This window comes from Coregonus lavaretus, assembly GCF_964263955.1.
Source record: "Coregonus lavaretus genome assembly, chromosome: 20".
NCBI lineage: Eukaryota > Metazoa > Chordata > Actinopteri > Salmoniformes > Salmonidae > Coregonus > Coregonus lavaretus.
The window spans coordinates 45,005,735-45,029,872 of record NC_140007.1 but is presented as its reverse complement, the minus strand read 5'-3'; the positions used below and the strand labels follow the sequence as shown (position 1 = coordinate 45,029,872).

At 43.7% G+C, this 24,138-nt stretch overlaps 1 protein-coding gene across 2 annotated transcripts in view; it reads left to right on the top strand.

Moving 5' to 3' along the window:
• The window catches only part of LOC311148341 (nuclear transcription factor Y subunit alpha-like), a 37,768-nt gene extending 13,846 nt beyond the window's left edge, over window positions 1–23,922 (top strand). The window contains exons 2-9 of one of the 2 annotated variants that reach the window (XM_084185276.1): window positions 1,137–1,228; window positions 4,711–4,857; window positions 5,051–5,227; window positions 9,145–9,250; window positions 9,663–9,835; window positions 11,176–11,349; window positions 21,109–21,219; window positions 22,650–23,922. In XM_084185276.1, the coding sequence (XP_084041402.1) occupies window positions 1,154–1,228; window positions 4,711–4,857; window positions 5,051–5,227; window positions 9,145–9,250; window positions 9,663–9,835; window positions 11,176–11,349; window positions 21,109–21,219; window positions 22,650–22,715 (1,029 nt within the window). In that variant the 5' untranslated portion in view covers window positions 1,137–1,153 and the 3' untranslated portion in view covers window positions 22,716–23,922. The remainder of the gene's footprint in view (window positions 1–1,136; window positions 1,229–4,710; window positions 4,858–5,050; window positions 5,228–9,144; window positions 9,251–9,662; window positions 9,836–11,175; window positions 11,350–21,108; window positions 21,220–22,649) is intronic. The other variant, XM_084185277.1, reaches the window with a different exon arrangement.
• The last annotated feature ends 216 nt before the right edge of the window (window positions 23,923–24,138 follow it).

Sequence of the window (24,138 nt, the reverse complement as noted above, 5' to 3'; positions counted from 1 at the left end):
ACACCTTTGCTAACAGGTATTTTGTCAATTTGAAACTTGCACAAGATAGTTCACAGAATTGTCAATTTAAAGACATTTTGCCAATTTATTCATTACTACATTTAGCAAACATTTATATAGTTAATCCAGAGATTCTTACCTTTGCCTCGATTCGGCAGTCTCGTCCAAATGATCTACACGAAACACAGCCCTTATTTTAAGTGTTTCTATGGGAAAAAAAGATTGGAACCATTTCCCTGTTTGACCGCAAGGTTTTATGGGTATTATGACTCATACTGTGGTACTCTATACCCAACATCCGGGATTAGCATTTAGCCACTCTAGCATCAACGATTTTTATAACTAACCCAAGATAGACCACAGCCTGTAGTGTCCAATGGGAGCAGATGAGTCCTAGTGGGCAGAACAAGCAAAGAGGTGGGCAGAGCCAAGCACGAGCTAGCGAGATCCATTTGGCACATTCTAGCATTTATTTGCATATTTCCATCAGGGAACACCTACTCTGTGAAGTGCGTGTGTGCAATAACTCAATTCGCGCTTGCACTCCTTCTAAACAATGCCATTTTTTAAAAAAACACTTTGGCCATAGGTTTAAAGTCTACAAAACGTAGTCCGCTCTTTTTGTTACAGAATCTAGTTTTGTAAAACACAAAACTGTATTGAGAATTAGCAGAACGTCGGCCCATATCAATCTCGCTCCATCTTCTCCCACTGCCGGCCACTGGGCTTCCTCTCATCACCATATTTGGTAGTGAGTGGAAACGGCAACCGGATGCTTCACATTTTTATAGATCCGTTGAAATATCTGGCTCACTGTTCCATCTGTGGTAGCATGGTGGTGGAAATGGTGTTTCATTGCCACTAACGTTAGCGCAATTACATGCTACCTGTTCCCATAGACTTCCAGTCAATGAGCCAACGACTATCCATTTTAAAAGCGTGTCTCGGCAGGAACATATATTTGACAAAAGTAAATTTTTTGCAGCGGTGGCAACAATGGGTCTCCGTTGCTAAATGAATATAGTGGAAACACTGTCATAGGGCTATGATTTGCTATTGTGACCCTAACCTTTTGTGTTGACTTCCCAACCTGCTTCACATTTTATTGACAAACCTCTGTACTTTGACTATGACAGGAAGTGACTAGCTGACCATGGAGTACACCACCGCCACCACCTCGACTGGGGAGCAGATAGTCGTTCAGACATCCAATGGACAGATACAACAGGTGGGTAACTATGAACTGCTGCTGTGTTGAATTCATTCATGTTCAAAACCTCTCAATCAGTTGGGCCTAAAAATCATATCTAGATATATTTTTTTTTCAAACTTATGGGTGATTCACAATATATCTATTATATATTAAAGGTCAAATACACTGCATTTCAAACAGTCAGCAATAATCTAATGAATTTGGGGCTTGTGAAATTATACCTAGGCTAAATATAAGCCTTCCACAGCCATAAGACCCACTAATAATGTAATTAGTTTATCAAAATAGTTTAACCTGCTTTTTGGCAATAATAACTGATCTGGTTTTCAAGTCTGTCTATGAAAATGCCCTTTTTTGTTACACATTAAGCCAGAACCATAATGCACATTCACTAATAATGACTAACTTCTTGTAGCAGGCATTATAGAAAATGAACACGGGTCTCGTGAACAATCCCTCAATCACAAGCCCACGTGCTAGTGAGTAGCCAGCTAACCTTTATATTCCAACTTGGCTCAATTTGCTAGCTAACAAGGTAGATCAGTTGAATTTCATCTCCAACTGTTTGAACAGCATGCTAGCAATTTGAAGAGTTAAGACTCACAGGTCCTCAACTGGCAGCTTCATTAAGTAGTACCCTCAAAACACCAGTCTCAACGTCAACAGTGAAGAGGCGACTCCGGGATGCTGACCTTCTAAGCAGAGTTGCAAAAAAAAAGTCCAGTGTCTGTGTTCTTTTGCCCATCTTAATCTTAAATTTTTTATTGGCCAGTCTGATATATGGCTTTTTCTTTGCAACTCTGCCTAGGTCAGCATCCCAGAGTCGCCTCTTGAGTTGAGGACCTGTGAGGCGTCTGTTTCTCAAACTAGACACTCTAATGTATTTGTCCTCTTGCTCAGTTGTGCACCGGGGCCTCACACTCCTCTTTCTATTCTGGTTAGAGCCAGTTTGCGCTGTTCTGTGAAGGGAGTAGTACACAGCGTTGTACGAGATCTTCAGTTTCTTGGCAATTTCTCACATGGAATATCCTTAATTTCTCAGAACAAGAATAGACTGATGAGTTTCAGAAGAAAGTTATTTGTTTCTGGCCATTTTGATCCTGTAATCGAACCCACCATTGCTGATGCTCCAGATACTCAACTAGTCTCAAGAAGGCCAGTTTTATTGCTTCTTTAATCAGCACAACAGTTTTCAACTGTGCTAACATAATTGCAATTGGATTAGCAAACACAACGTGCCATTGGAACACAGGACTGATGGTTGCTGATAATGGGCCTCTGTACGCCTATGTAGATATTCCATTGAAAATCAGCCGTTTCCAGCTACAATAGCCATTGGCAACATTAACAATGTCTACACTGTATTTCTGATCAATTTGATGTTATTTTAATGGACAAAAAAAATTGCTTTTCTTTAGAAAACAAGGACATTTCTAGGTGACCCCAAACTTTTGAACGGTAGTGTTTGTGGTAGTGGAGTAGGGGCCTGAGGGCACACACTTTTTGTGTTATGAATGTAATGTAATGTTTTAAAAATTGTATAACTGTGACACAACAAGCAATGTGTAGTGTAGAGAATCATTGTTATATCTAAACCATTGTAAAAAGGTATTTTCCATAACCAAAAATATTGTCTTTTCAGCTGTTTGAAGCTGGTGTATAAAACCGAAAGTAAAAGATGCAAAAATGAAACTTAAGAACAGGAAGCATAGAAATAGCGCACATAGAACAGATCTACCGCTTCTTAGACTTGGTTTCAATGAGAATGACAGATCTATAACTTACATTTCTATGTGAATTCGGTTGGGTCGTCCAAAAAGTTACATATTAAGACTTTTTATGCTAGATGTTTTCTAAGACCCTTTTCATCTGTTTGACCAGAAATCAAAGCCTTTGCTTATTCCTCATTTTTAGGAAGGGAAATGGTTGAAAAATGAATATATGCCTTAATAAAAAAAATAAAAGTAATCTTAGCTTTCATTTGACACCAAATTTGGTGTGCTCCTATGAACTTCACATGTTCGTGCTCATGGGACTTTTTACATGGAAATGCAGTTATACTGCTTCTATTATCAAACAACTGTTACACCTCTGGGACGAGGCGTCTGTTGTTACACCTCTCTGGGACCTCTGGGACGAGGCGTGTTGTTACACCTCTCTGGGACCTCTGGGACGAGGCGTCTGTTGTTACACCTCTCTGGGACCTCTGGGACGAGGCGTCTGTTGTTACACCTCTCTAGGACCGCTGGGACGAGGCGTCTGTTGTTACACCTCTCTGGGACGAGGCGTCTGTTACACCTCTCTGGGACCTCTGGGACGAGGCGTCTGTTGTTACACCTCTCTGGTGTTACACCTCTCTGGGACCTCTGGGACGAGGCGTCTGTTGTTACACCTCTCTGGGACCTCTGGGACGAGGCGTCTGTTGTAACACCTCTAGGACCTCTGGGACGAGGCGTCTGTTGTAACACTTCTGGGACGAGGCATCTGTTATACCTCTCTGGGACGAGGCGTCTATTGTAAAGCAGAATCACTGATATCAACATCGCCTCGCTTCCCAAATAACTACTCGTGATGTCATCAAGATGAGCGATTCTGCTCCTCGCCTTGCTCCAACATGCTGCCTTGTCTGCAGACTCAGGGCACCGTGACGGCAGTGCAGCTGCAGACCGAGGCAGCCGTAGTGACGCCCTCTGGCCAGCAGGTGCAGACACTCCAGGTAGTGGTGTGACCGCCGGCCTGACTTGTCACATTATTATCACAATGTCACTCGGTGTCACAGTGTACTGCATGACCCTCGTCCACCACGATGACCCATCTCAGTGCATGCTATTAGGCTATCGCTGATCTGAACTGCATTGTCACTTTAATAATGTTTACGTCACTTTAATAATGTTTACATATCTTGCACTACTTAATCATATGTATATACTGCATTCTATTCTATAATATTCTACTGTATCTTAGTCCATGCCGCTCTGTCATTGCTTGTCCATATATGTATATATTCTTAAATTCCATTCCTTACTAGATTTGTGTGTATTGGGTATATGTTGTGAAATTGTTAGATATTACTTGTTAGATATTACTGCACTGTCGGAGCTAGAAGCACAAGCATTTCGCTACACCCGGAATAACATCTGCTAAACACGTGTATGTGACAAATAAAACTCATTTTTATGGAGGTAACATTTTGAAACAATGATTCATCTTACATAGTGTTGTTCATCATCATCATCATCATTTGACTCTGTTTTCCGCGTGTCGACTCAAACGCCGGCTCATTCCAAGTGTGTATTCATCATCATTTGATGTCCTAAAAGCAGGAATGCTTTGGCAGGAATGTCACTTCATACGCCTGAATAGCATGCATGGAACTCTGGCTGTGCCACGAAATGGTTACTTTATATGAAGCTATACAGTGGCTGATTTGTATTGACAAATTAACAACCAAATGATGCAATGAACTTACACCCCCCCCCCCCCCCCCCCCGTTACAGGTCCAGGGCCAGCCCCTGATGGTGCAGGTGAGCGGAGGACAGCTGATCACGTCGTCAGGGCAACCCATCATGGTGCAGGCTATGGGGGGGGGACAGGGACAGACCATCATGCAGGTGCCAGTGTCTGGAGGACAGGGACTGCAACAGGTGAGGAATGGGATGGGAGGAAACCATAGAAATATAATTACTAGAACCCATTCAATTCAATGAGGATGCAGTCAAATTGCAATGGTCTTATGGGGCTTTTCCCCATTCTAGTAATCATTATTTCTTTGAGCCAGAGTCGGGAGTTGGAATGATATTATGAACACGCCATCATCTGATCATGTTTCACTGTCAGATCCAGCTACAGGGTGGACAGCAGATCCAGCTGCAGAACGGTCAGACGATCCATCTAGGGGGACAGCAGATCCAGCTGCAGAACGGCCAGACGTTACAGCTAGGGGGACAGCAGGGTCAGCCCCAACAGATCATTATCCAACAGCCACAACAAGCCATCACAGCCGGACAGAACCAGGTACACACACACAGGCATATGCACACACAATCAGTTCAATTTCCACATGATGAAGTACAATATGTGCAAATCTCTAGACACTGTGTGTTCCTGTATGTAGGGTCAGCAGTGGCGCCGTACTGTACGGCTGCAGTTTATTTTTACTTTATTTTCACGAAATGTATCCACTATTATTTCTTATAACCGACAATAACTTTTGAAGAACAGATCGGCAGTTACTTACCTCAATTCCGGCTTCAACTGCACGCATGACTAAGTCGCTTTGGATAAAAGCGTCTGCTAAATGGCATATTATATTATATTATTATAACTTCGACTCATCTGCCCTGGGCTCTTTCTGTAATTCCAACCCAATTTTGGGGGTATTTATAGGGATACTTCCCCAGAGTCAGATAAACTCGTGGGTACCATTTTTATGTCTCTGTGTTCAGTATGAAGGAAGTTCGAAAAATAGTTTAATGAGCCAATGCTGACTAGCATTAGCGCAATGACTGGAAGTCTATGGGTATCTGCTAGCGTAGACTTCCAGTAGACTTCCAGTCATTATGCTAATGCTAGTTAGCAACTGCGCTAGTTAGCAACTCCCTTCAAACTGCACGCAGACATAAAAATGGTATCCACGAGTTCATCTGACTCTGGGGCAGTAGATAACGGGCATCCCGAAGTATCCCTTTAAGAGGAAACGCCGGCATTACAGAGTCCTGGCGAGATTAAGGCGAAGGGAAAACCGTCTACCTCTTCCCTCCAGTCACTCGATAATAAGATGGATGACCTCCGATCGCGGATTTGCTACCAACGGGACTCTCGTAACTGCAACATTCTCTGCTTTTCTGAAACATGGCTTTCGGACAAGATATTCCCCATGGCTATCCAACTCGATGGATTCTCAATTCACCGACAGGACAGTGGAGTCAGGGAAATCGGGGGGGGGGGGGAGTTTGCCTCTTCATCAACAACAAATGGTGTGCTGACTCGAGCGTAGGGTGTGTGCTCAGCCTCCTCCTGTACTCCCTGTTCACCTACGAATTGTATGGCCACGCATGATTCCAACTCCATCATGTTTGCTGACGACACGACGGTGGTAGGCCTGATCACCGGCGACGATGAGACAGCCTACAGGGAGGTGGTCAGTGACCTGGCAGTGTGGTGCAAGAGGTACCGGTCCATCAAGTCTGACACCAACATGCTTCTGAACAGCTTCTATCCCAAGCCATAAGACTGCTAAATAACTAACAAAATGGCTACACGGACTATCTGAGTTGACACTTGTATTTTATTTTTTATTTTTGCACTGTCTTTATACACACTCACAGGACTCTATACACACTCACGCACACTGACAGTCCAACACACACAGACACACACAGTCACATAACATGCACACACACTCACATACAATCATCATATACACTGCTGCTATTCTGTTTATCATATATCCTGATGCCCAGTCACCGTACCCCTATACAGTGCCTTCAGAAAGTATACACACCCCTTGACTTTTTCCACATTTTGTTGTGTTACAAAGTGGGATTAAAATGGATTTAATTGTCATTTTTTGTGTCAATGATCTACACAAAATAATCTGTAATGTCAAAGTGGGAGAAAAATTTGAACATTGTAAAAGATTTATGAAAAATAAAACAAATATATCTTGATTAGATAAGTATTCAACCCCCTGAGTCAATACATGTTAGAATCACCTTTGGCAGCGATTACAGCGGTGAGTCTTTCTGGGTAAGTCTAAAAGCTTTGCCCACCTGGATTGTACAATATTTGCACCTTATTCTTTTTAAAACTCTTCAAGCTCTGTCAAGTTGGTTGTCTTGCCATAGATTTTCAAGCCAATTTAAGTAAAAACTGTAACTAGGCCACTCGGGAACATTCAATGTCGTCTTGGTAAGCAACTCCAGTGTAGATTTGGCCTTGTGTTTTAGGTTATTGTCCTGCTGAAAGGTGAATTGTTCTTCCAGTGTCTGGTGGAAAGCAGACTGAACCAGGTTTTCCTCTAGGATTTTGCCTGTGCTTAGCTGTATTCCGTTTCTTTTTATCATAAACTCCCTAGTTCTTGCCAATGATAAGCGTACCCATAACATAATGCAGCCACCACCATGCTTGAAAATATGAAGAGTGGTACTCAGTGATGTGTTGTGTTGGATTTGACCCAAACATAACGATTTGTATTCAGGACATAAAGTTAATTTATTTGCCACATTTTTTGCAGTTTACTTTAGTTCCTTATTCCAGACAGGATGCATGTGTTGGAATATTTTTTATTCTGTATAGACTTCCTTCTTTTCACTCTGTCATTTAGGTTAGTATTCTGTAGTAACTACAATGTTGTTGATTCAGCCTCAGTGTTCTCTTATCACAGCCATTCAACTCTGTACTCATGTTGAAATCCCTGAGTGGTTTCTTTCCTCTCCGGCAACTGAGTTAGAAAGGACACCTGTATCTTTGTAGTGACTGGGTGTATTGATACACCATCCAAAGTGTTATTAATAACTTCACCGTGCTCAAAGGGATATTCAATGTCTGCTTTTTTTATTTTTTACCCATCTACCAATAGGTGCCCTTCTTTTGCGAGGCATTGGAAAACCTCCCTGGTCTTAGTGGTTGAATCTGTGTTTGAAATTCACTGCTCGACTGAGGGACCTTACAGATAATTGTATGTGTGGGGTACAGACAGAGTTGAGGTAGTCATTCAATAATCATTTTACACACTATTAGTGCACACAGAGTTAGTCCATGCAAGTTATTATGTGACTCGTTAAGCAAATTTAGGCTTGCCATAACAAAGGGGTTGAATACTTATTGACTCAAGACATTTCTGCTTTTCATTTTTTCTAAAGTTGTAAAAATGTATAAAAACTTGGACATTATGGGGTATTTTAATATATATTATTATTATTATATGTATTATTTAAATTCAGGCTGTAACACAACAAAATGTGGAAAAAGTCAAGGAGTGTGAATACTTTCTGAAGGCACTGTATGGTGAGCAATATGTTTGGAACAGTCTCGAATCGCAATAGCTTTCTAGAATAATGAGAATCGCAATACATATCGTATCGGCACCTAAGTATGGTGACAGTATCGTATCTTGAGGTCCCTGGCAATTCCCAGCCGGTGTTGGTGATCGTGTTCCCACAAGAGCCGCTTCTTCTTCTGATAGGAGTGGAAACCGGTGTTGTCTGCCGCAGTAGCCCATCCAAGACAAGAATCGACGAGTTGTGCGTGCCGAGATGCCGTTCTGCACACCACACACTGCGCCGTTATTTGCCTGTTTGTGGCCCGCCTGTTAGCTTGCACGATTCTTGCCATTCTCCTTCGACCTTTCTCATCAACGAGCCGTTTTCACCCACAGGACTGCCGCAGACTGGATGTTTTTTGTTTGTCGCACCATTCTCGGTAAACCCTAGACACTGTCGTGCGTGAAAAGCCCAGGAGGCCGGCTGTTTCTGAGGTACTGGGACTGGCTCGCCTGGCACCGATGATCACACCACGCTCAGTCGCTTAGTTCACTCGTTTTGCCCATTCTAACGTTCAATCGAACAGTAACTGAATGCCTCGATGCCTGTCTGCCTGCTTTGATATAGCAAGCCACGGCCACGTGACTCACTGTCTGTAGGAGTGAACCATTTTCGTGAACGGGGTGGTGTACCTAACAAACTGTCCACGGTTTATACCTTTCCAATGGCAAAATCCCGTTGTTGGTTCAGTCTAATAGGAATTACATGTCAGTTTATAGCATTAAGGAGATAGATTGGGGGGTAAGGCCCTATTCTTGTACATCAAGTTGTCTCACGCTACAGAAACAGGAGACTGGCTCTTACTCCTGTGAGACGTTCCCTAGCCAAGGCTCATGCAACGTACTTTACTTGTAGCCATATATGACCCGGTCCTGTGTGTTCCTACAGGGTCAGCAGATCCAGCTACAGCAGGGCCAGCAGGTGGGGCAGACAGCCGACGGACAGACCATCGTCTACCAGCCGATCAACGCAGACGGCACTATCCTGCAACAGGGTGTGTTTACAGTACACACACACACACACACACACACACACACACACACACACACACACACACACACACACACACACACACACACACACACACACACACACACACACACACACACACACACACACACACAGACTTTATTTACACACACACACACACACAGAGACACATTACAGAAGCATTTCGCTGCCCCTTGTGATAACATCTGCAAATCTGTGTACGCGACCAATAAACTTTGATTTTTATTTGACACAGATACGAACGCGTGGAACACACATACACACTTCCAGTAATATACATCCTGTACATTCTCAAAAGCTGTTAGTTATATGCCGTCACATACTGTACCTTCTGGTGCCGTGAGTGGAACGTCAATCTGATTTACTATAGTAATGGTGAAGGTGGTGGTGATAAGGAGGCTTTTTCTCCCCAGGAATGATCACCATCCCAGCAGGCAGCCTGGCGGGAGCCCAGATGGTACAGGCAGGGGGGGGCAACACCACCACCACCAACAGTGGACAGCAGGGCACTGTGACCGTCACCCTGCCAGTCTCAGGCAACATGATGAACACCGGTGGCATGGTCATGGTAAGGCCCCCAGCAGAAATACCCAGACATCCTGTTACCTGGTCATTACAGAGCCTGTAGTGTGTTATTACCTGGTTATTACAGAGCCTGTAGTGTGTTATTACCTGGTCATTACAGAGCCTGTAGTGTGTTATTACCTGGTTATTACAGAGCCTGTAGTGTGTTATTACCTGGTCATTACAGAGCCTGTAGTGTGTTATTACCTGGTTATTACAGAGCCTGTAGTGTGTTATTTCCTGGTCATTACAGAGCCTGTAGTGTGTTATTTCCTGGTCATTACAGAGCCTGTAGTGTGTTATTTCCTGGTCATTACAGAGCCTGTAGTGTGTTATTACCTGGTCATTACAGAGCCTGTAGTGTGTTATTACCTGGTCATTACAGAGCCTGTAGTGTGTTATTACCTGGTTATTACAGAGCCTGTAGTGTGTTATTACCTGGTCATTACAGAGCCTGTAGGGTTATTACAGAGCCTGTAGTGTGTTATTACCTGGTCATTACAGAGCATGTAGTGTGTTATTACCTGGTCATTACAGAGCCTGTAGTGTGTTATTACCTGGTTATTACAGAGCCTGTAGTGTGTTATTACCTGGTCATTACAGAGCCTGTAGTGTGTTATTACCTGGTTATTACAGAGCCTGTAGTGTGTTATTACCTGGTTATTACAGAGCCTGTAGTGTGTTATTACCTGGTCATTACAGAGCATGTAGTGTGTTATTACCTGGTCATTACAGAGCCTGTAGTGTGTTATTACCTGGTCATTACAGAGCCTGTAGTGTGTTATTACCTGGTTATTACAGAGCCTGTAGTGTGTTATTACAGAGCCTGTAGTGTGTTATTACCTGGTTATTACAGAGCCTGTAGTGTGTTATTACCTGGTCATTACAGAGCCTGTAGTGTGTTATTACCTGGTCATTACAGAGCCTGTAGTGTGTTATTACCTGGTTATTACAGAGCCTGTAGTGTGTTATTACCTGGTCATTACAGAGCCTGTAGTGTGTTATTACCTGGTTATTACAGAGCCTGTAGTGTGTTATTACCTGGTCATTACAGAGCCTGTAGTGTGTTTATTAATAGATCCAAACTGAATCCTCCCACACACAATTCTTACCTAGACTCAGTAAGGTGTTGGGCATAGAATGAGATATTACACTATACTTTATCTCTATGGTATGGGGTGTTTTATTGGAAATAATTGTCTCTGTCAGGCACATGCGATGTGTGTGTTTGTTAGTCAGATATTCTATGCGGTGTCTCCCCCCCCCCCCCCACCCCCCTCCTCATCTCTCTCCTCTCTGCACGATGCTCTAACTAGTATGTCTCTCCCTCTCTCTCCCTGCTAGATGATGCCTAGTGGGGGTGCGGTGCCTGCTATGCAGCGTATCCCTCTACCCGGGGCTGAGATGTTAGAGGAGGAACCGCTGTACGTCAACGCTAAACAGTACCATCGCATCCTGAAGAGAAGACAGGCCCGCGCCAAGCTGGAGGCAGAGGGAAAGATTCCCAAGGAGAGGAGGGTGAGTAGCCTGGTTTAGGGCAGGACTTCAAATCAAATGTTATTTGTCAGATGCTTCGTAAACAACCGGTGTAGACTAACAGTGAAATGCTTACAGGCTCTTCCCAACGATGACGAGCGAGAAATTAAATAGAAAATAGTAACACAAGGAATAAATACACAATGAGTAACGATAACTTGGCTACATACACAGGGTACTAGTACCGAGTTGAGGTAGATATGTACATACAGTGCTTCGGAAAGTATTCAGACCCCTTGACTTTTTCCACATTTTGTTACATTACAGCCTTATTCTAAAATTTATTTAAATTGTTTTTTCCCCCTCATCAATCTACACACAATAATGACAAAACAAAAACAGGTGTTTTTTTTGCAAATGTATTACAAATAAAAAATGGAAATATAACATTTATATAAGTATTCAGACCTTTTGTTGAAGCACCTTTGGCAGCGATTACAGCATATAGTCTTCTTGGGTATGACGCTACAAGCTTGGCACACCTGTATTTGGGGAGTTTCTCCTGTTCTTCTCTGCAGATCCTCTCAAACTCTGTCAGGTTAGATGGGGAGCGTTGCTGCACAGCTGTTTTCAGGTCTCTCCAGAGATGTTCGATTGGGTTCATGTCTGGGCTCTGGCTGGGCCACTCAAGGACATTCAGAAACTTGTCCAGAAGCCACTCCTGCTTTGTCTTGGCTGTGTGCTTAGGGTCGTTGTCCTGTTGGAAGGTGAACCTTCGCCCCAGTCTGAAGTACTGAGCGCTCTGGATCAGGTTTTCATCAAGGATCTCTCTGTACTTTGCTCCGTTAATCTTTCCCTCGATCCTGACTAGTCTCCCAGTCCCTGCCGCTGAAAAACATCCCCACAGCATGATGCTGCCACCACCATGCTTCACCGTAGGGATGGTGCCAGGTTTCCTTCAGACGTGACACTTGGCATTCAGGCCAAAGAGTTCAATCTTGGTTTCATCAGACCAGAGAATCTTGTTTCTCGTGGTCTGAGAGTCTTTAGGTGCCTTTTGGCAAACTCCAAGCAGGCTGTCATGTGCCTTTTACTGAGGAGTGGCATCCGTCTGCCCACTCTACCATAAAGGCCTGATTGGTGGAGTGCTGCAGAGATGGTTGTCCTTCTGGAAGGTTCTCCCATCTCCACAGAGGAACTCTGGAGCTCTGTCAGGGTGACCATCAGGTTCTTGATCACCTCCCTGACCAAGGTCCTTCTCCCGAGATTGCTCAGTTTGGCCGGGCGACCTGTTCTAGGAAGAGTCTTGGTGGTTCCAAACCTTCGTCCATTTAAGAATGATGGAGGCCACTGTGTTCTCGGGGACTTTCAATGAGGCCGAAATGTTTTTTGTACCCTTCCCCAGATCTGTGCTTCGACACAATCCTGTCTCTGAGCTCTTCGGACAATTCCTTTGACCTCATGGCTTGGTTTTTGCTCTGACATGCACTGTCAACTGTGGGATCTTATATAGACAGGTGTGTGCCTTTCCAAATCATGTCCAATACAATTGAATTTACCACAGGTGGACTCCAAGTTGCAGAACGGATGATCAATGGAAACAGGATGCACCTGAGCTCAATTTCGAGTCTCATAGCAAAGGGTCTGAATACTTATGTAAATAAGGTATTTCTGTTTATTTTTAATACATTTGCTAAAACGTCTAAACTGTTTTTGAGGTACTCTGTGTAGATTGAGGGAAAAAATCTATTTAATCCATTTTAGAATAAGGCTGTAACGTAACAAAATGTGGAAAAAGTCAAGGGGTCTGAATACTTTCCGAAGGCACTGTATAGGTAGGGATAAAGTGACTAGGCAACAGAATAGATAATAAACAGTAGCAGCAGCCTATGTGATGAGTCAATAGTTATTGCAAAAATGATCAATGCAGATAGTCCGGGTAGCTATTGGTTAACTATTTAACTAACTATTTAGCAGTCTTATGGCTTGCCGTGCGTGCAGTCTTTTACAATTTTTTAGGGCCTTCCTCTGACACCGTCTGGTATAGAAGTCCTGGATGGCAGGGACCTTGGCCCCAGTGATGTACTGGGCCGTACGCACTACCCTCTGTAGCGCCTTGCGGTCAGATGCCAAGCAGTTGCCATACCAAGCGGTGATGCAGCCAGTCAAGATGCTTTCAATAGTGCAACTATAGAACTTTTTTGAGGATCTAAGCGCCCATGACAAATCTTTTCAGCCTCCTGAGGGAGAAGAGGCGTGTGTGTGTGTGGACCATGATCATTCATTACTTCTGGATCATGAATCGGAAGCTACACACTTATCTCTCAGCCTCCCAGATCTTGAATACTACATTCGCTCATTTGTTCCCCTTACAGCGAGCTTACCTGTTGCTCCTGGCCGAGATTACCTAAGGCAACGCCGACGAGGAGGAAGTAATCTGATGGCTAATGTCCAATCGTTGGAACTCAGAGCAAGGCTTCAAACGCAAAGGGACATCAGGGAATGTCTTTGTTTTTACTGAGACTTGGCTTACGGACAACACACTCGACTCTGCTATTCAACCAGACGTCTTCTCCATATTCCAAATGGCTCGAACGGTGGCTTCTGGTAAGAGTCGGTCGGAAGGGGAATGTTTCCTCAAACAATTCCTAGTGTACCGAAGTAGAAAACATTGCGAGCTCCTGTTCACCCGTCCTGGAGTTTCTGATGCTAAAATGCCGACCCCCACTATATGCCGAGGGAATTCACATGTGTTATTATCACAGCTGGGTACATACCGCCACAAGCAAACACCAAGGCGGCACTCAGCAAACTGTACAAGAACATTAACAGAATCCTCTCACCCAGAAGCAGTCTTTGTCACGGGTGACTTTAACCAAGCCCGTATAAAACTTTTGACAAAATATCACCAACATGTATCCTTCCCAACATGTATCTTTCCCCACAAGAGGATCCGCCGTGCTTGACCATGTATACACAAACATCCGCAACGCGTACAAATCCATCCCCCTCCCTCACTTCGGCCAATCAGATCACGTCTCTCTGTTCCAACTCGAGGGAGCCACCAACACAGAGAATAGTGAGGCGCTGGACAGAGGAGGCAGACTCAATGCTGCAGGATTGTTTTGAGAATACTGATTGAACATACAGTGGGGGAAAAAAAGTATTTAGTCAGCCACCAATTGTGCAAGTTCTCCCACTTAAAAAGATGAGAGAGGCCTGTAATTTTCATCATAGGTACACGTCAACTATGACAGACAAATTGAGAAAAGAAAATCCAGAAAATCACATTGTAGGATTTTTAATGAATTTATTTGCAAATTATGGTGGAAAATAAGTATTTGGTCACCTACAAACAAGCAAGATTTCTGGCTCTCACAGACCTGTAACTTATTCTTTAAGAGACTCCTCTGTCCTCCACTCGTTACCTATATTAATGGCACCTGTTTGAACTTGTTATCAGTATAAAAGACACCTGTCCACAACCTCAAACAGTCACACTCCAAACTCCACTATGGCCAAGACCAAAGAGCTGTCAAAGGACACCAGAAACAAAATTGTAGACCTGCACCAGGCTGTTGAGACTGAATCTGCAGTAGGTAAGCAGCTTGGTTTGAAGAAATCAACTGTGGGAGCAATTATTAGGAAATGGAAGACATACAAGACCACTGATAATCTCCCTCGATCTGGGGCTCCACGCAAGATCTCACCCCGTGGGGTCAAAATGATCACAAGAACGGTGAGCAAAAATCCCAGAACCACACGGGGGGACCTAGTGAATGACCTGCAGAGAGCTGGGACCAAAGTAACAAAGCCTACCATCAGTAACACACTATGCCGCCAGGGACTCAAATCCTGCAGTGCCAGACGTGTCCCCCTGCTTAAGCCAGTACATGTCCAGGCCCATCTGAAGTTTGCTAGAGTGCATTTGGATGATCCAGAAGAGGATTGGGAGAATGTCATATGGTCAGATGAAACCAAAATAGAACTTTTTGGTAAAAACTCAACTCGTCGTGTTTGGAGGACAAAGAATGCTGAGTTGCATCCAAAGAACACCATACCTACTGTGAAGCATGGGGGTGGAAACATCATGCTTTGGGGCTGTTTTTCTGCAAAGGGACCAGGACGACTGATCCGTGTAAAGGAAAGAATGAATGGGGCCATGTATCGTGAGATTTTGAGTGAAAACCTCCTTCCATCAGCAAGGGCATTGAAGATGAAACGTGGCTGGGTCTTTCAGCATGACAATGATCCCAAACACACCGCCCGGGCAACGAAGGAGTGGCTTCGTAAGAAGCATTTCAAGGTCCTGGAGTGGCCTAGCCAGTCTCCAGATCTCAACCCCATAGAAAATCTTTGGAGGGAGTTGAAAGTCCGTGTTGCCCAGCGACAGCCCCAAAACATCACTGCTCTAGAGGAGATCTGCATGGAGGAATGGGCCAAAATACCAGCAACAGTGTGTGAAAACCTTGTGAAGACTTACAGAAAACGTTTGACCTGTGTCATTGCCAACAAAGGGTATATAACAAAGTATTGAGAAACTTTTGTTATTGACCAAATACTTATTTTCCACCATAATTTGCAAATAAATTCATAAAAGATCCTACAATGTGATTTTCTGGATTTTTTCCCCCTCATTTTGTCTGTCATAGTTGACGTGTACCTATGATGAAAATTACAGGCCTCTCATCTTTTTAAGTGGGAGAACTTGCACAATTGGTGGCTGACTAAATACTTTTTTTCCCCACTGTATTTCAAAGATTCATCCACCCAGTACTCATCCATCAACATTGAGGAATATACATCGTCAGTCACAGGCTTCATTAGGAAATGTGTTGATGACATTGTACCCACAATAACAAACCGGACATGCCCCAACCAAAAACCCTGGATGAACGGAGATATCCGTACAATGCTGAGAGCCCGTACTGCAGCATTCAGTGTCAGCAGAACGAACCCCGCCAACTCGGTGGCGCGCAATGCCAAATTACCTGGGCCCTCAGATCCTCCAAAAGACAATACAGACTCAAACTTGAATGGATGTTCGACAACTCAGACTTGCTTCACATGTGGACTACAGACTTTCACAGCTGTACGGTGCCCACCGAAGCCTCTCTACCAGATGAGCTTCGAGGTAGACAATACCGAGCCATCCAGGAAGACTCTCACCGCTCCGACGACCAGGTGCTTTCGCTCTCCGAGGCTGACGTGAGGCAGGGTTTCCGTCAACTGGTAAATGCCGGCTTTTGGCCGATTTGAAATGAGAAGCCGATATATAAATTCCATAGCGAAATAATGCTTTTTATTAATTGATGGAAATACCAGTCGATGTGCTCCAACTTCAAAGGCAAATCTACTTCATAGGATAATAAATCCTCAATTATGAGGACCTCAAATTAGTGTCGTGTGTGTTTCTATATTTACTCACGCAAAAGACGCGAGGTCCTCATAAGGGACTTCAGCTAAGTGTACCCCGACTGGGTAAATCATAAGGGACTTCAGCTAAGTGTACCCCGACTGGGCAAAATTGGTAAAGATAGTGTTGATTATTCCAGTGTGCCTGCCGAGGAGATTCTTTCTCCAAAACAGAGTAAAGACGGCCTTAAGATCGCGCTTTCTTGAGGACAAAGTAATGAGGCTGATGTGCATCAAGCTGCTCCAAGGAGTTGGACAGTTTTTGACTTCTCAACAGCTGCGGCTCACTTTGAGCAGGCCAAGGTCTGCCGCAAACGCAAGTAAATTAAAGGCAAATGATTGTGTTCGTCAGACCCGGTCCTTGCAGTTCTGCTGCCGCCCTAGGCAAGATCAACATATGCCGCTCGTGTGTCATGTAGAGCATTGGTTCCTATATATTTGTAATAGTATAATGCACAAGGTGCAATTTCTAAATTGGGTATTGTATCATCAGTGCCTCTTGTCCTGTCAGTCATTGCAGACCTTAGAGAGCTATTTATAACTTATCAGAAATGCCCAGATCAACTAGCCCATGTCAGCAATAAAAAAAATTAAATATGTTTTCTATTTTTTTATAGATATTGTTGTAATTATTTAGTCACTCAAATATCACATGAATACACATTAGATATGGCAAAATGTATAGAATTGCAAGAACATTTGGTTTAAAACTGCAAAATGTTCTTTGCACCACATGACAAAATGTGTAGAATTGCAAGAAAATTTGGTTTAAAACTGCAAAATGTTCTTTGCACCACATGACAAAATGTGTAGAATTGCAAGAAAATTTGGTTTAAAACTGCAAAATGTTCTTTGCACCACATGACAAAATGTGTAGAATTGCAAGAAAATTTGATTTAAAACTGCAAAATGTTCTTTGCACCACATGACAAAATGTGTAGAATTGCAAGAAAATTTGGTTTAAAATGGCAAAATGTTCTTTGCACCACATGACAAAATGTGTAGAATTGCAAGAAAATTTGGTTTAAAACTGCAAAATGTTCTTTGCACCACATGACAAAATGTGTAGAATTGCAAGAAAATTTGGTTTAAAACTGCAAAATGTTCTTTGCACCACATAACAAAATGTGTAGAATTGCAGGAAATAAGCTTTAAAACTAAAATATTCCCCAATGCTGGAAGGGTGAAAATGTTTGGGAACCCCTAATGTAGAGTATTGATGTGCAATTGGTGCATTTCAGTTGAGCTTATTCAGTAGCACTTTCCAACTATTCACATCGGAGAGTTACAATATTGCAATCACTAGGCAGCCAACTGTAGTAGGAAACAGAGTTGTTATCAATAAGCCATGTATATCACACATGATACGAGTCATGACCCCACGATAGGTCAAATTACAATAAACATAACGTTTAGTAACATCATCCAGTAGAACTGTAAAAAGATTGAAATATAATTTGAGTTTTGGAAACAAGTGCTTTAATAAATGCAATAAAACATCAGTTTTATAATTTCTTCATTTTGTGGCTGCCTAGAGTGTCCTCTTTCCACTGTTGTGGTGCTGAATCCCTTCTAGCCATGATCGGCTGGCCATGGTGTTCGTAGACAGCCATGTTGTATTATTTATTAGGCCTAATTAAAATAGGCTAAATTAAATTAGAGGCCTAGATTATATTTGAAAAAAGCTGTTATGTTATTTATTAATAAACAATTTCATACAAATAGCCTATAGGACAGGTTGTGCGCAAATTATATTATACAAATATAATATTTCGAAGTTTTGTATTACTCTGTAGGCGACTTGTTCTTCTAGGCTAAACATTTTTACTTAAAAAAAAAGAAGAAGATATTAATTAATGATTCATAGCAGGGATGACTAAATGACTTAAATGTAAAATGTAATGAAGACACAACGGACAATGTTTTGCTTTTTAATAAAACCTGTCATGTTGGTATAAGAACATCGTTACACTTTTTATTTTATTACAACTTTACAGGCTAATTTCTATTCTGTTAAAATGAATTACAATAATCTAAATGTGATTTTGAGCACCGAGGGTGGATACCCTAATGTGTTACGCACCCAATGCATATGGATGTCCAGTACATTTCAAACATTTCCGGTAAATCTAAATCTTGCCTGTTACGTTGTCCGCCGCCCTGACGTGAGGGAAAACTCTCGAGTGAATACTCACAAAGCCGCCGGCCCAGATGGCATCCCTGCCGTGTCCTCAGAGTATGTGCTGACAAGCTGGCGGGCGTCTTCTCTGACTTCTTCAACCCTGTCCTTGTCCCAGGGTGTAGTCCCCATCCGCTTTAAGGAGACCACCATCGTCCCAGTGCCCAAGAAAAACAAGGTGACATGCCCAAATGACTATCGCCCCGCCCGTGCTCACCTCGGTCATCATGAAGTGATTTGAGAGGCTGGTCATGGCTCACATCAAGGCCAGCATGCCAGGCACACTGGACCCACTCCAATTTAGCCTACCGCTTCAACAGATCCACGGAAGATGCCATCGCTATTCACACGGCCGTAACACATCTGGACAAGAGGAACATCTGTGTGAGAATGCTGTTCATCGACTACAGTTCAGCATTCAACACTATTGTTCCCTCCAAGCTCGACACCAAGCTCAGAGCCCTGGGTCTGGACACCACCCTCTGCAACTGGATCCTGGATTTCCTGATGGGCAGACCACAGGCTGTGAGGATTGGCAACAAAACCTCCTCCACACTGGCTCTTAAAACAGGGCCCCCCCCCAGGGGTGTGTCCTCAGCCCTTTGCTGTACTCACTGTTCACCCACGTCTGCGTGGCTTTGCACGACACCAACTCCATCATCAAGTTTGCTGACGACACCACGGTTGTAGGCCTGATAACCAACAATGACGAGTCAGCCTATAGAGAGGAGGTAAGTGAACTGGCAGCCTATAGGGAGGAGGTAAGTAAACTGGCATTATGGGGTCATGACAACAACCTGTCCCTCAATGTCATCAAAACAAAGGAGTTGATTGTTGACTTCAGGAAGTAGAGGAGGGAACAACGCAATCCACCTCAATGGGTCTGTAGTAGAGAGAGTGACGAGTTAAGTTCCTCTGCGTCCACATTACTGAGGGCTTGTCATGGACTAACAACACCACCAACTCTTGACGAGGGTGCAACAGTATCGCTACTTCCTAAGGCGGCTGAATGAAGAAATCCGGCATGTCGCCCCAGGTCCTCTCCAAATACTATCACAGCACCACCGAGAGTGTCCCCAACCACGAGCTGTTCTCTCCCTTGTCATCGGAGCATGAGGTCTGATACGAACAGCCTCAGAGACTGTTTCTATCTTCAAGCCATCAGACTGCTGAACACAACTGGACTGACCACCTGCTCTGATTCTCTGCACCTTAGCAAACCTCACAACTGCTGCTACCAGACCCTTATTATACTGCCCCTTCCCCAATACGCATGTAAATATTGTACTATAAATTGTGCCTTCCTGTATTATACTTATGCAGAGGTAGGTGTTCAGTCCCAGGGTCCTGAGCTTAGTGATGAGCTCGGAGGGCACTATGGTGCTGAACGCGGAGCTATAGTCAATGAATAGCGTTCTCACTTAGGTGTTCCTCTTGTTCAGCTGGGAGAGGGCAGTGTGGAGCGCAATTGAGATTGCGTCTATGGATCTGTTGGGGCGGTATGCGAATTGGATTGGGTCCGGGATGATGGTGTTGATTTTGAGCCCTGACCAGCCTTTCAAAGCATTTCATGGCTACAGATGTGAGTGCTATGGGGCGATAGTCATTTAGACAGGTTACCTTGGTGTTCTTGGGCACAGGGACTATGGTGGTCTGCTTGAAACATGTAGGTATTACAGACTGTGTCAGGGAGAGGTTGAACATGTCAGACCATGCTCCGAGTATGCGCCTTGGTAATTTGTCTGACCCCGCAGCATTGAGAATGTATTTTTTATTTTTGTGAACAAATTTCTATTTAGTTTTGCCTTGTGAATGTTAACCTGTTTTAAAGGTCTAACTCATGTTGGCTATGGAGAGCGAGATCACACAGTCGTCCAGGACAACTAGTGCTCTCATGCACAGTTCAGTGTTGCTTGCCTCAAAGCGAGCGGAGAAGGAATTTAGCTTGTCTGGTAGGCTCGGGTCACTGGGCAGCTCGCGGCTGGGTTTCTCTTTGTAATCTGTGATAGTTTGCAAGCCACATCCGACGAGCGTCAAGTTAGAGTATGATGACAGGCTAGAGGCTGAGAGAAAGAAAGAAGGATGAGTCAGCTTTCTGAAGGCCTCTCACTATGGAGTATGGAAATGTATTATGTTCTTCTGATGCTCGACTGAGAACATATCTTAGTGTTGTTAGTGACTAACATCTGTCTTTCTCTGTTTTGCAGAAATACCTGCACGAGTCCCGTCACCGTCACGCCATGCAGCGCAAGAGGGGAGACGGAGGACGCTTCTTCTCTCCCAAGGAGAGGGAGGAGATGGCTCTGGCCCTGGCCCAGGTAGGAGAGGGGGTGAGGGGGAGAGAGGGAGGGGATGAGTTGAGGTCCTATTGGAAAAATAATAAATGGAAATATCACATTTACATAAATATTCAGACCCTTTACGCAGTACTTTGTTGAAGCACCTTTGGCAGCGATTACAGCCTCGAGTCTTCTTGTGTATGACACTACAAGCTTGGCACACCTGTATTTGGGGAGTTTCTCCCATTCTTCTCTGCAGATCCTCTCAAGCTCTGTCAGGTTGGATGGGGAGCGTTGCTGCAACGCTATTTTCAGGTCTCTCTAGAGATGTTTGGTCGGGCTCAAGTCCGGGCTCTGGCTGGGCCACTCAAGGACATTCAGAGACCTATCCCGAAGTCACTCCTGCGTTGTCTTGGCTGTGTGCTTAGGGTCGTTGTCCTGTTGAAAGGTGAACCTTCGCCCCAGTCTGAGGTCCTGAGCGCTCTGGAGCAGGTTTTCATCAAGGATCTCTCTGTACTTTGCGCCGTTCATCTTTCCCTCGATCCTGACTAGTCTCCCAGTCCCTGCCGCTGAAAAACACCCCCACAGCATGATGCTGCCACCACCATGCTTCACCGTAGGGATGGTGCCAGGTTTCCTCCAGACGTGGCGCTTGGCATTAAGTCCAAAGAATTCAATCTTGGTTTCATCAGACCAGAGAATCTTGTTTCTCATGGTCTGAGAGTCCTTTAGGTGCCTTTTGGCAAACTCCAAGCAGGCTGTCATGTGCCTTTTACTGAGGAGTGGCTTTCTTCTGGCCACTCTACCATAAAGGGTTGATTGGTGTTGTGCTGCAGAGATGGTTGTCCTTCTGGAAGGTTCTCCCATCTCCACAGAGGAACTCTGGAGCTCTGTCAGAGTGACCATCGGGTTCCTGGTCACCTCCCTGACCAAGGCCCTTCTCCGCCGATTGGCGGAAGAGTCTACGGACAATTCCTTCGACCTCATGGCTTGGTTTTTGCTCTGACATGCACTGTCAACTGTGGGATCTTATATAGACAGATGTGTGCCTTTCCAAATCATGTGCAATACAATTGAATTTACCACAGGTGGACTCCAAGTTGTAGAAAGGATGATGAATGGAAACAGGATGCACCTGAGCTCAATTTCGAGTCTCATAGCAAAGGGTCTGAATACTTATGTAAATAAGGTATTGTTTTTATTTTTTAATAAATGTGCAAAACAATCTAAAAACCTGTTTTCGCTTTGTCATTATGGGGTATCGTGTGTAGATTGATGAGGAAATTGTTTTATTTAATCCATTTTAGAATAAGGCTGTAACGTAACAAAATGTGGAAAAAGTCAAGGGGTCTGAACACTTTCCGAATGCACTGTACATGATGTTATAGAATGTACACGATACATGTTTAGGTTGCATGTGTTAACTGGTACCTTCATCCTTCCCCTCTCTCTCTCCTTCTCTCCCTCAGCAACAGGCAGAGCTGGCCACCCAGGCAGGAGAAGACGGCGTAGCCCAGATGGTCCGAGTCTCTTAGTACCTAAACCCACACCCACACAAGGCTCGGTCCATGACACCCCTCCGTCAGCCATTAGAGAGGCCATCTGAGACCCCCCCTACCCAGCTAGCCAGCACCCAGCTACACCTCTCATCTACTAATAATAATAATAATAATAATTGATTGGATTGATATAGCACTTCTCCAGACACTCAAAGTGCTTTACAATGAAAGGAGGAAACTCATCCAAGACCTCGCCTACCACAGATATGTAGCTCCTATCCGGATGATGCCATGGCAGCCATTTTGCCCCCATAAAGAAAGCATAAACCTGTATTCTCCCACCACCTCTTGCCCCCTATACTCAACTATATGATATCCCTATGACTGGGGTCCTACATGATGGGTCACTATGAATGAACTTTAACCCTTGACCTCCCAACTCCCTGGTCTTCGGACATACAGCAAGTAAGACGTGAAAGTGGAGTTTTACTGGGACTGTAGTGCTCTGTCCTGGAAACCAAGACAACTATGAGCTGTTTTACCTTCATAATACCCTGGTCAATGACTTCATGTTTGCTGAAGAAGTCATTAACTGATGGTCGTTAGTTGCAGAATACATTTTGTTCGGTCATAAAGCAGCCCATTCTTTGGTGTGTTTCACAAATGCAACAATAGTTTACAAATTCAGCTGTAAAAGAGTCAAAAATTATGGTACACTTATTTTTTTCCCCTGTATGTATCTTTTGTTGAAACATGCAACACCATAGAAGGCCAGCCTTGGTCCATAAGGATTGTCAAATATTGTCTCCAATATGAAAATGGATATTAGTTAGAACGTTTTTGTAAGCACTTCTCAGCAGGGTCCAATTTCAATTTTTTCTCATAGAGAAGTATAGAGGAAAATTGGAATTTCAGTTTTCTTCTTGAATTGAAATGGAATTGACCCCCAGTTCTGCTTTTCAGAAGTGTTTTCAATATCCAGTACTCAGTTGTTGTCTGTACAGGGAATGTATTTTATACACAACCTTTTTCAATGTAGCGAAATAGACGACACATTTATGTTGCCGCGACGTCTGAGTGACCCATGTACTTTGTCTGTTCTACTTTAGGGCGTCTTTTTTATGTGAAGAGTACGTTTTATATTCTTCTGAAGCAGTCCTCCAATACAATTTTTTATTTTTTTTTGTGGTTGACAACATTGTTTGACTGAGCTCATCTGTTCATTAAATTTTTCTAGTTCTGTATGTTTTCATTCATTTCATATTTCGTCTAGGGCGTGTGTTGATATTCTCCTGTTTAGGTTCTAGAGTGAGGATGAATTTACCAATTTATCTTTGCATAGTATCTTAACACTTTTAAAATAAAACAGTCACCGAGAGCTATACTTGTGAACCTTGACCGGTGGCCACCAATGACGCCGACATACCGTTTGTGACCGGTGGCCACCAGTGACGCCAAC